This window comes from Geotrypetes seraphini, chromosome 2 (assembly GCF_902459505.1).
Source record: "Geotrypetes seraphini chromosome 2, aGeoSer1.1, whole genome shotgun sequence".
Lineage (NCBI taxonomy): Eukaryota > Metazoa > Chordata > Amphibia > Gymnophiona > Dermophiidae > Geotrypetes > Geotrypetes seraphini.
The window spans coordinates 424,084,251-424,096,778 of record NC_047085.1 but is presented as its reverse complement, the minus strand read 5'-3'; the positions used below and the strand labels follow the sequence as shown (position 1 = coordinate 424,096,778).

General features: G+C 40.7%; 1 protein-coding gene across 1 annotated transcript in view; it reads left to right on the top strand.

Annotated features, from left to right (window-relative positions):
• The window catches only part of LOC117354177 (pituitary tumor-transforming gene 1 protein-interacting protein-like), a 108,677-nt gene extending 97,445 nt beyond the window's left edge, over positions 1–11,232 (top strand). The window contains exon 7 of the mRNA XM_033931190.1: positions 10,299–11,232. Coding sequence (XP_033787081.1) covers positions 10,299–10,348 — 50 coding nt within the window. The 3' untranslated portion in view covers positions 10,349–11,232. The remainder of the gene's footprint in view (positions 1–10,298) is intronic.
• The last annotated feature ends 1,296 nt before the right edge of the window (positions 11,233–12,528 follow it).

Below are 12,528 nucleotides of genomic sequence, written 5' to 3'. Positions count from 1 at the left end.
GGTGAATGAACATTTTATTGCAGCTAGTGTACTATCAGTGAAGCACGTTGTATATATTGGCTGACCATATTTCATTAATATTCACAATTCTAGCAATGATCCCAGCAAGAAGTGGGGGGGGGGGAGTTTCTGGGGGGGGTCCAATGTTTTCAAGTTTGTTTGTTTTTTTTCTAAATCTTTATTAAATTTCCAAACTACCATAGTGCAAACAAACAATTTCAATATACATAAGTTTACACGAAATGCACATTAAATTTATAGATATTAATGTACAACTATTCCCCCCCCCCCCCAAATAATCAGAAAAAGTGTACATACCTACAGGAAACCCTCCATATATTCTCCAAATGAAATTCCAATGCAAAACTTTCCACCCTGGGTAAATGTTCTTGCGTAACTGATTTGTCCCATCCTCTCTGCATGATTTTATAAAACACAATGATTGAACAGGCTTAGGGATGACATCTGTGGAGGGGACAACAAAAACTGCACTCCACTCAAACTCGGATGTCATTTTTGTTTCCTTATGAGCACTATTGTAAATTTTAAAATGTGGTCAGTCTCTAAACAGCTGAGATTAAGGGCTTACATCAGTGTATCGCAAACTGTGTACTGCGGGAGATTCCAAGTGTGCTGCACATATGCCAGGAAGGAGGAGAGGTGCCAGCTGACTGCCTATAGGACATGCCTCTCGTGGCGAGAGGCACATCCTGTAGGCAGTCAGCCAGCACCTCTCCTCCTCTCCACGCTTTTCTTTTTTAGCACCCCCCTCCCTCCCCCACTGGCATCTCAGGGCCCTGTCTGGAGGGCCTCCATGCATGCGCAAATGTCGACGTGATGACATTGTGCACTTCCGGTTGCCCTCGAACCACCCCCCCTCCCCATTTCATGTATTGCCAGCTTGCAAAGTTTGCAAGACAGTGGCTTACATAATGAATTGAGGTACAACCCTAAACAAAGGCATAGAGGAAGGTAACCAGGATGGAGTGCCACAATAGATGGACTATGTTGGTCTTTAACTGCCACCACGCAATATATGGCAAGGAATAAAGTTTAATCTCTCCAAAAAGTGGCAAACACATACAATAGCGCTAAATACAACTTCACTCGTTATAGGATTCTCAGAACACCACCCGAAGCAACATCTAAGGTGTGGCAGCACTCCTCATTGGTCCATTTTTAACGTGTGATTCAAACTCTATTTATTCTTTTAGTCTTATTATAGTTTGATTTTTATCAATACTTCATAATGTTATTTTCTTATTCCAGAAAGATTTATAATGCATTAAGATTAACTTAGCTTTTTCATGGCTGCATGATTGCACCAGCCCCTACCACTCCCCACTTACCTTCCTTTTTTAATGTATTTAAAAAAACTTCCCCTCCCCAACTTCCCTATTGTTCCATGTACGTCAATGTGAATCCGTCTAGTATTTTTAATATTTGATAAGATATTACTTTTATTTACCTTTTTTGATTGCTTTCTTTAATCTCATTATATTGTACACCGTTTAAACACTTGTTTTGATAGACGGTATATCAAAAATAAAGAAACTTGAAACTTCTTCAGAGTTGGGGAACTGTCGGAGCAAATTTTCAAGCTAACACAGCTTAGCCAGTCATAGTCACGCCGGGAGCCCTGGGTGTCACATATGCTAGGTACGCCACTACCTTGGGGCTTAATACAGCTCTAGAACTTTCTGTGTCAGGTTAGACTTGGACCAAGCTGTGTAGAACTTCAAGTCTATTCTCTCCGGTGAAAGGAATCCCCTCACAATTCTCATCTAAAACCAAAATTCTGGATGTAACAATAGATAATACCCTAAGCTTTCATTCATACATTTCTAAGTTGGTTTCCTCATCTTTCTTTGCTCTCCGCCAAATTCGATCCATTCGTTCACTCCGTATTCTAATACATTCTCTTGTTTTGAGCAAACTTGATTATTGCAATTCTGTTCTCATTGGACTCCCAAAATACCAATTACATCATCTACAATTAGTTTAAAATACTGCAGTGAGATTACTCCATCACTGTTCTAAGTTCGATCACATCTCACTGCTTCTAAGATCAGAACCCATGCTTCCAGTGTCAAATCACATCTCCTTTAAATATAATATCTTTTCCTACCAGATTTTCTCGAGTGGTCTGCCCTCATTTTTATATAGTCTTCTGACCCCAAATTCACCTCAAAGAAACTTTACAACAGCAGTCGTTAGTCATTCTCTCATTTAGACAACTTTTTCTGGATTTCCATAGGCATTCTGTGATATAGCTCCTACGCTCTGGAATTCTTTGCCTTTTTACCTTCGTTCAGAGAAATCATTTGTAGCCTTAAAGGCACAATTAAAGGCATACTACTTCTCTTTGGCCTGTAGCTCTTAACTTACTTCCTCCTGATGGTTACATTTCTTCTGTGTGGACAGATTTAAATTCTTTGTTCCCTCCCTTACCACATTGTTCATCCCTTTCCCCAACCTTTCTATTTTTATTATAATCCCTGATTCCCTCTTTCCCCATGTTCTCAATTGTTTTCCTTTATGTTTTGTCTTCTTTCTGTTCTTACCCTATTTAATCCCAGTGAACAGCATAACAAACGAAACCTCAGAATACATTTCTCATATTATGACCATAATAGAACACTGGACAATCAACTTCAAACTGAAACTAAACACAGAAAAAAACAAAAGTCTTCCTTGCAAACCCCACAGACAAAATTACCAAAACAACGCTTCATATAAAAGATCATGACTACCCGATTACTAAAACAATAAAAATATTGGGAGTCACATTAGACACACATTCGACAATGGTTGAACACACAAATTTAGTGGTAAAAAAGTGCTTCCTGGCACTATGGAAGTTAAAGACCATCAAAAAATACTTTGACCCATTATCATTTAGATTACTAGTGCAATCACTAGTGCTTTCTACACTGGACTATTGCAATATCATTTGTATGGGTATACCCCAAAAAACAGTGAGGAAACTTAGAATTGTTCAGAACACAGCGGTCCGCTTGATATTTGGATTGAAAAAAAGCGACCATGTTAGCCCATACTTCAGACTGCTGCACTGGCTGCCAGTGGAGGCACGAATAATATTCAAATTCTCTTGCATATGTTTCAAGCTGGTTTGGGGACTAGCTCCTACATACTTGCTATCTCACTTCGTATTATACAGCCCTATAAGACAAACCAGAAACTGCAATCTATTTGTATACCCAAGCATCACCAGCTGTAAATACAAAACCTTCCTGGATAGAACTTTTATGTACCAAGCAAATAAACAGCAACACTGGTTAGACAACTATATTAATAGAGCTAGACTGACCTACGACGCTTTTAGAAAAGTCATAAAAACTGCCTTATTCGACAGATATATCACCTAAACAGTAACTACACCAAACACTAAATCTAATTTCTATTATTTCTAATATGTCCCCTCTGAAATTTTTAACAAACTGTATGTTATATTGTTATTCGCTGCATTTTAAAATTCTGCATACTGTAATCCACTGACTATCTGCATATTGTAACTCGCTGATTGTCCAGCTCTCTTCAATGTGAACCACCTAGAAGTCGCACGATAATGGCAGTATAGAAGAATAAAGTTATTATTATTATTAATTTGGTTTTTGTTGGGGGGGTTTTAATTTTAAATTTTTTATTGTAAACCGCTTAGATTTGCCTTCTGGTCTTATATTTGTGGTATATTAAATAAATTGAACTTGAACTTTTTTCCCTACTCTGTGTCTTTTTCCCAGTTTTCCAGTTATTTTGCCCCTCAGATTGGTAGAGAGACATTACAACTCCTTTTCTGTCATTTATTTTGTACATTCCATTGGATGGAAAGAATAAAAGAAACAAGAAAAATATGAAGGCAACTGCAGCAATGGTAAATGCGGAGCAACTGAAGATAACCCCCCCCCCTTCTTTTACTAAGGCGTGCTAGCTGATTTAGCGTGCGCTACGCGTCCATGGAATATAATGGGAGCATTAGCGCGCCTTAGTGAAAGGACTCCACAGTTTGTTAACCCCAGTGAATTGTTAAAAGCTATTTCAAACTTGGAGAGAACCCTCTTCTATGCTAAAAGCACGAGGAGGATATGTATAGACTGATATAGGAGATGTGTCCAATTCTGCTTATGAAGGAAAGTGAGCCATTAAAACGGTTTTCCAAATATTTGAGAAAGATCTATTAAATAGGTACCATTTTTGTTTGTTTTGAGTATGTGATTGCGTGCTACAGTGATCAGTCTGTAAAAAAGATGAAAATCCATTAAGAATTATATTTTCCATTAATATAATCAGTACTGCCAGCAAAATTATTTCTTGTACAGTTAGTGGGAAAGAAGTAGCTGAAATTTTGAACTTGTGATCCCTTTAAGTGAAATAAAGAAAGACTCAGGGTTCCTTTTACAAAGGTGCGTTAGGGCCTTAGTGCGGGTTAGCCACTACCGCCTCCTCTTGAGCAGGCGGTAGTTTTTCGGGTAGCACGCGCTAATCCGGTGCATGCGCTAAAAACGCATGCGCACCTTTGTAAAAGGAGCCCTCACTGTAGCACAGGGGTAGGGAACTCCGCTCCTCGAGAGCCGTGTTCCAGTCGGGTTTTCAGGATTTCCCCAATGAATATGCATTGAAAGCAGTGCATGCAAATAGATCTCATGCATATTCATTGGGGAAATCCTGAAAACCCGACTGGAATACGGCTGTCGAGGACAGGAGTTCCCTACCCCTGCTGTAGCACAAAATGGGTGAAGCCTCTGGCCCCTTTCTAGTGCAAGTAAGCGTTATCATTATTTTTACTATTTTTAGAACCTCTGTTGATATATATATATATATTTTTTTTACTTTTCTATATTTTTTTCAAACCCCAAAATATATACAAAATTTTCTTTTAAATATAATTTCTGATTTAATTTCTTTCTTTCCTTTGCCGATTATTGAGACGTTTCAGGTGAAGTTTCCATATGGTTTAAGCACATTGTGATGTCATCAGCCACTACTAAAGCTGCCTCTTGATTGGTCAGTGTGCTTGGAAAGAATTGGGGCACAGCCGCATAATGCCATACTTCATTATCTTCAAACGCAGTCTGCCAAAATTTGCTGGTTTTATTAGGGTGGCCCCTTTCCTGTGAACAAAAAGGAAATCAGGTCCTCTAGAAGTGCTGTGGAAACCCCCATTTTGAAAAAAAAGATATTAATGTGCTGTAGTACTTCGTAATGTATATTGATTTCAGGGTTACACTTATCCAGTTCATCATATCCAGGCCCACCAGGCAAGAGCAGAATAAAACATTCTTTCTCCCAAAACTGGAGACCTTTGGACGGAGGCGAACCTATCTTATATGACACCCAGAACCCATTATTTTTCACACCCTCCAATCTATATGAAAAATATGATTTTTAGTAACAATTCACACATCGCACAAGAGTGCACCTAAGAAAAGGCAGCATCTTACATACAAGCCAGACTAGTACAGATTGTAAATATTTATCAAGACTAGTAAATATTTATAAATATTTATCAATACAGCAACAATACTACTTTATCCTAAAGCAAGAAAATAAATAGAAATTTTTTTTTTACCTTTGTCTTCTCTGGTTTCTGCTTTCCTCATCTTCTTATCACTCTCTTCCTTCCATCCACTGTCTGCCCTCTCTCTGCCCTTTCTATATGGCATCTTCTATCCTTCTATGCCCCTTCCAGAAACTGTATGCCTCCCCCTTCCATCTCTTCCTCCACCCCCATTGGTCTGACATCCATCTTCTTCCTTTCCCTCCCCTCCCCCAATGGTTTGGCATCTCTCTCCTCTCCTTCCCTTCCCTCTTCCACACCCCCATGATCTTGCATTTCACTCTCCTTTCCTTCGCTCTCCACACCCTATCCCAGGGATGTCAAAGTCCCTCCTCGAGGGCCACAATCCAGTCAGGTTTTCAGGATTTCCCCAATGAATATGCATGAGATCTATTTGCAAGCACTGCTTTCATTGTATGCTAATAGATCTCATGCATATTCATTGGGGAAATCCTGAAAACCCGACTGGATTGCGGCCCTCGAGGACCGACTTTGACACCTGTGCCCTATCCCCATCATCTGGCATTTCACTCTCTCCTCCCCCTTCCCTTTTCTTCCCTCATCTTCCTTCTCAATTTATTTTCTGCATCTGTCTAGATTAAATTCTTACTATCCAGTCCTCAATTTCCATTTTCATTGTGTCTTCCTACAGCTTGCCACCTCTTTCTGTCACCCCTCCAGTATTTCACTAACTCTGTCTTCTTCCCTCCATCCAGTATGTCCCGTTTTTATTTATCCTCTCCTTCCATCATTTGCCCTCTATCTCTACCCCTTCAATCCAGCACCTTCTCCTCTCTGTCCTCTCACTTTCATCCTACAACTACCCCTTCTGTCTACTTCCATTCAGTGTCTGCTCTCCCCTTTTTCCTGTCCCCACTTCCATCTAGCATCTGCTCCCTTCTCTCTCCCATCCCCACATCCATCCAGCTTCTACTCCCTTCTCTCTCCCATCCCCACTTCCAATCAGTATAGGCTCTCCCTTCCCTCCCCACTACCATCCAAAGTCTGCCCCTTCTCTCTCCCTTCACCCCACTTCCATCAGCTTCTGCCCCTTTCTCTCTCTAACCCGATTCCATCCAGTATCCTTTCCCCTTTTGTTGCTTTCTCCCTCTCCCTGCACACCAATTCCACAGCATTTTCCCCTAATCTCTCCCTCTACCACCCTTCCATAAAAGTATCCTGCTCCCTTCTCTCTCCCTCCATCCCAATGCCATCCAGTATCTTGCCTCCTCACCACCCTACCGCTGCTGTATGCTTCTTGAACCAGCAACAGCGGCTGTAAACTTAAACGCAATCATCGCAGGACCTTGCTTGCATCTCCCCACAGCTGCCAGCTCTGCTCCAGAACAAGGAAGTGACGTCGGAGGAGGTGGACCAGCAGCCACAGGAAAGTGCAGGAAGGTCCTGCGATGACTGAATTTAATTACTACTGCTTCTACTGCTGATTCAGGAAAACAGCAGTTGCAGAGTAGGGCGGGAGGTTCCGGATCCGGTGTGCCAGCTGTGCACCCCCTTAGAGGGTGCACCCTGGGTGGACCGCCCCTCCCACCCCCCGCTTGGTACGCCACAACCGTTGGAAGGCAATAGGACTTCCATGCTTTCAGATCTCTGCAATTTGTTTTTTTGTAGATGAAAGGTTGAAAATGAATTAGATGTTTTTGAACTGTTCATATTTGTCCTGTATGTTTTGTAAGTCTGTCATCAGTAAGTCTTTACATAATTCTCCTCGTTGTTCTGCTACCTAATAATTGGCAATTGCAGAACAGCTATTCCCTGAGGCAAGGACACATCAAGGAAGTCCAAGGTAATTATCAGAGTACTGCACTGAACACAAAACCATTGCTACTAGAAAATTAAATAAATATGTGGTGATGATAAGAGGTTTAATTAGTGGTTCTTTGAGAACAGTTATAAACAGGGGGGTTTTCCCACCCATTAGTTTTACTGCTCCTTTAAGTTTTCCAACTCCGTTGAAACTAGCCTCGGTTGGCCTATAGTACTGCAATATACGTTTTTGAAAAACAGATCTCTGTAATGTGTACTCAAATAGTAAACTATTCTTATAGAATTCACTGTACCATACAATTGCTCAGAGCTGTGTAGCCCTACCAAGGGCTGAATGCCCCTATAATAGGACCTTCCACCCAATCATTGCAACTGTGATAACTTATATTTTATGCTTATTTAGATTTGTATGTTCTCTAAAACTGCAAAAATATATATTTGAAGCAAAAAAACACTTAGCTTTGAAATATGTTCAAGGGTCCCGACGTGGACCATGTTTCGCCGTCTGTTTCAAGGAACTCACATTTTGCATAACTTGAGTGAAACAAAGATAAGGTGGTTGTTCTTCTGCACTCGAAAAAACTGTCAATATGCTGTGCAAACACAGCATTGAATGAGAGAAGAGTATCAGCGCTTACACAATTGCAAATGCCTTAATGCCCATATTTCATGTTACAGAATAGATGTCTCTTCAATAACTTCTTGAAAGCATCAAAATTACATGGCTTTCTAATGTACAAAAGTAGCTGATTCCATTCTTGGGGGCCCCTGCAGGAAAACAAGCTTTTACGTGAGGTATTCAGTCTCAATTCCCTTACTTGTTAAGAAGAGCAATTCCTAGCACAACTCCTCCTGTCTACCCTGTCAAAAAAAAAAAAAAAAAGCAGCTCCTGCTCTCCCTGCCTGCCCAGTTGATTGAGGCAGGGGAATCCCCAAACAGCTAAGCCAGCAAGACTCCCTGATGCCACCAATCGGGTGGGAGGGGCCTTAGGCACTTGAGTCAATCGGGGCCTTAGGTCCCTCCCAGTGTATCCCGGGATGCACCGAAAAGGTGCAGGGCCATTTTGAAGAGACTAGAGGTAGTGGCCATTCCTCCTGCCAATCTTCAGATTACGGGGGGGGGGGGGGGGGGGGGGTGTAAGGAGAGAGTGGGCATCCCTCCTGCCTGCTTCAGAAGGTACATGGAAGGGTTTTGGGGGGCTCAGTGTTGACTAGGGGGTTGAGTCCAGCCTGGGGCTCACCAGGTTGGGTTTGGTTGGGTCATTGGGCCCAGTGGACCACCAAGCAACTTATTTTTGGAAGGGATTTTTCTAGCTTGGGGGGGGCGGGTCTGCTGGAGGTGGTTCAGGAGAGATCTGCTGGACATGTACACAAGGTTTGTGCCTAAGGGCATGAACCCAGGAACATTTTGACCCCTTACTGATGAATGTTCAACACTTAACAGCGTGCATGTTAGTGTTGAGCATCGGTTGAAGTTTTAAAGTGTATTTGTGTACCTGCACAGGAATTAAAATAGTAGTCGACCTTTACTATCAGAGTTTTTAATTTGCTTTCATAAATATTTGTGTACAAATTATTTAAAATAATAAGCTGAGAAAATTAAGTGAATCATCCCATTAGCTGTAAGCACATGGTGAAATGTGCTAATGTTAAAGCAGACCCATTAATGCAAGAAAATAAGCTATACCTGGAGACAGTACAGTTGGCTTTTTTGTGTTAATATGTCAACTTTAGGATAAAATTAGCTGCAGTATGATAACTACTAGCTACTTTAGTACACTGGTTTTGCCAATGGGAGTTCCTAATGGTCAAAGGTTTAAAACATCAAAGGTGTCAGGTCAAAAGCGCGCCGGGACAAAGGTGCGCCCAGACAATTGAGCGCAGCGTGCGCCGCCGCACCACTCTAAATTACTGTTTTTAGTGCTCTGATGGGGGGGGAGAACTCCCCCACTTTACTTAATAGACATCGCGCCGCGTTGTGGGGGTGTGGGGGATTCTAACCCCCCACATTTTACTGTAAACTGAACTTTTTCCCTGTTTTTAGGGAAAAAGTTCAGTTTACACTAAAATGTGGAGGGTTACACTCCCCCAAACCCCCCATAACGCCGGCGCGATGTCTATTAAGTAAACTAGGGGGGGTTCCCCAACAAAAACCCCTGTCGGAGCCCCTAAAAACTGTAATTTAGAGCGGCGCGGCTGCACTCAATTGTCGGCGCGCGCTTTTGTCTTTCGCGTCGTTGTCTATGAACCAACATCAAACTACAAAATTATGGTAGATGCCACACTTGAGACAATCATCCAGATAAACAAATGCAAACATTTGCTTTATTTCATAAAAAGTGCTGAATTAACCAGCCTCTTAAAAGTACCTGTATATAATATGTAAACCAGGGGTCTCAAAGTCCCTCCTTGAGGGCCGCAATCCAGTCGGGTTTTCAGGATTTCCCCAATGAATATGCATTGAAAGCAGTGCATGCAAATAGATCTCATGCATATTCATTGGGGAAATCCTGAAAACCCGACTGGATTGTGGCCCTCAAGGAGGGACTTTGAGACCCCTGATGTAAACTGTGTTGATTGTGACCACAGAAAGGCAGTATATCTAATCGAATCTTCAGTTTATATACCGGGTCATCTCCTGAAGGAGCTCGACTCAGTTCACAAATGATTAAGATCAGAGTGGCATAAAATGTAAGCCAAAAATGAAAATGCTATTAATACATCATTTCCAGAAGAGAACACTGATAGTTAAGATTAAAGTATAAGATTGAATAAAAAACTAAAAGAATAAAATATACTATTACTGCGGCACTTCAGTGGGTAAGTCAAATCCCAACCCCTTCCCCTTTCTTATTATTGGATATACAAGTACAGTAGAATAACATATCAATATAGCGGTTCCCAAAGATCATTACGCTCTTTTTCTCTCTTGCAGGTCTGCTTCAGGATTTAGAGCATCCTTACAGCAAGTTTGAAAATGAATAAAAAATCTGGTGGAACTTTTCTTGGGCAAAAGTGGCCGTTTTTTCCCTGATGCGGATGGATGAACTTTGTTAAACTAATGTGTGCACCTCACTTTGTCATCTGCTGTGTTCATACTTCACAAGTCTTTCCCAACTAGAAATCTATACAGTTCTGAGTAGGAAAAAGCTGTGCATTTTTCTGATATTTTATTCTTTCTTTTAAGAGATGTCGGGGTTTTGTTTTTTACACAGTTTATATTTATAAAATCACAGCATTCTTAAAACTGGCATGTTTTCTGCAATTCAGTTATAATGAGGTGTGAAATTTGTTCTGTTCTGTTCTCATGTTTGCCTTCGTTTTAAAGCACAATAAGGCCAGCACTTGACTTAGTTCATAATTACATTGTTGTTATCATTATACACTTTGGTATTCAGATTTTCAATTATGTTGAATAATGCACTTTAAAAAAACATTTTTAAGTTCATTTCAGTAAGTTCATTTAAGTTCATTTTTTTCTGTATTAATGTTGAAAAAAATAGGGTTTCTAAACATGTTCAGGATTAAAATAGAACTGAAAATAGGTTGAATTTTTGTACAGAATACAAAAATGAATATTGAAATACTGTTTTCTCAGCAGTCATAAAAGAGTTTTCATTGGGCTTAATAATAAGAGAAATTGTTGAATGATACATTGGCTTTAGCAAAAGCTGGGAAAATGGCTGCTGATTCCAATCACTTTAAGTCTTGATTTTTTTGGAATTAAAAAATGTTAAAATTCAGAAATAAAGCAGGTCGGTTCTTCACAAACATCTAAGTTGGACTACTTTCTAACTGTAAAATTCTATTTTTGAAATGAACTCTCACTTCTAAGTAAAAAAAAAAAAGTAACATTCTGATATTCTTGTTGGACTGCATAAAAGCAAACTGAGGTCACCATTAGCTGACAGAATTGTTCTGACGTTCCTTTTGGTTTTTTCAATATGAGCCTGGTTGGTCCGCATAATTCCATACTTCCTCTAGTTACTTCTTCAGATAGTTGCCAGTTGATTATTTAGATGCAAGTCACTGTATTGTAACTGACTTTGTACTTTTGGGAACATGTGTTCCAGTGTAATATTCTCTCTTTCTTGGCAGAAAGTGGGAAGATAGCCCAGAAAGAGTTACTGCTGGGAACTTAGCAAGGGGCGGTCACCCTCTTTTCAGACGGCTGAGTTTTGGAAGGGCCTGAGCCCTCTACCCTCCCTCCAATACTTGAGCGATGGGGAAACCCAGGCCCCAGCAGCTACAGCAAGGAAGATGGCTAATTTTTGGGAGAGGTGGGCCTGAGCCCTCCAGGCCCTCTTCCCATGGCTACACATTGCTGTCAGGTTATGGCTTTGTTGATTCAAGAATGTTAAGGGAGACTAACCAAAAAGAATGTGTTTTCCTTTTATAAATACATTACCTATTTACCTAGAGTAGGCTTTTTTTTTTCTTAGCCCATTTGGACTGCAGTAGTGTTTCGACAGGTATTCAATTTAAAATTCTATTTCAGAGGCTATATGCTGCTTACTTTTTTGTTGATCTGATCCTAAAATCCAGTGATTTAAAATTAAAAGAAAATGATATTGCCAGAATGCAACTTGACATTTGACTGCTTTAATACTATTGCGCTAAGAGGAATAGTAAGTCAATAAATCAAATCAATTTTCTCTGAAATGCTTGCGGTTACGTGAATTCTGGAGAAATGGTCTCAGCAGTAAGCATTTGTCCTTATTAAGGGGGAAGTAAGAGTAAGCTATAGAAATAGTCAGGGACCACTGCTCAGGCAATAGGCCTGATGGGCCGCCGCGGGAGCGGACCGCTGGGCGAGATGGACCTCTGGTCTGCCTCAGCGGAGGCAACTTCTTATTTTCTTATGTTTATGACAATTGAAAAGCATAATCCATCTACTCTACACTCCTTAAGTTTTCAGGTTTTCGTACAAGGGTTATAGTAATACAATATCTCCAAAATGAGCAACTGTACCTGATCAGAGAATTAGCATCGCACCATGCACTTCATAGTAAACAACAGTGTGATAACAATGGTGACAAGAGCTTTGGAACAGTGCGGCAGCAGTCACTGTCAACAAAGGGAACCAGTAACTGGAACAAAGAGTAAAGGGCACAGAAAGAGACCGTCTATGAGAAAGTAGGGAGGAAGAAAGAGGATGATTGGCT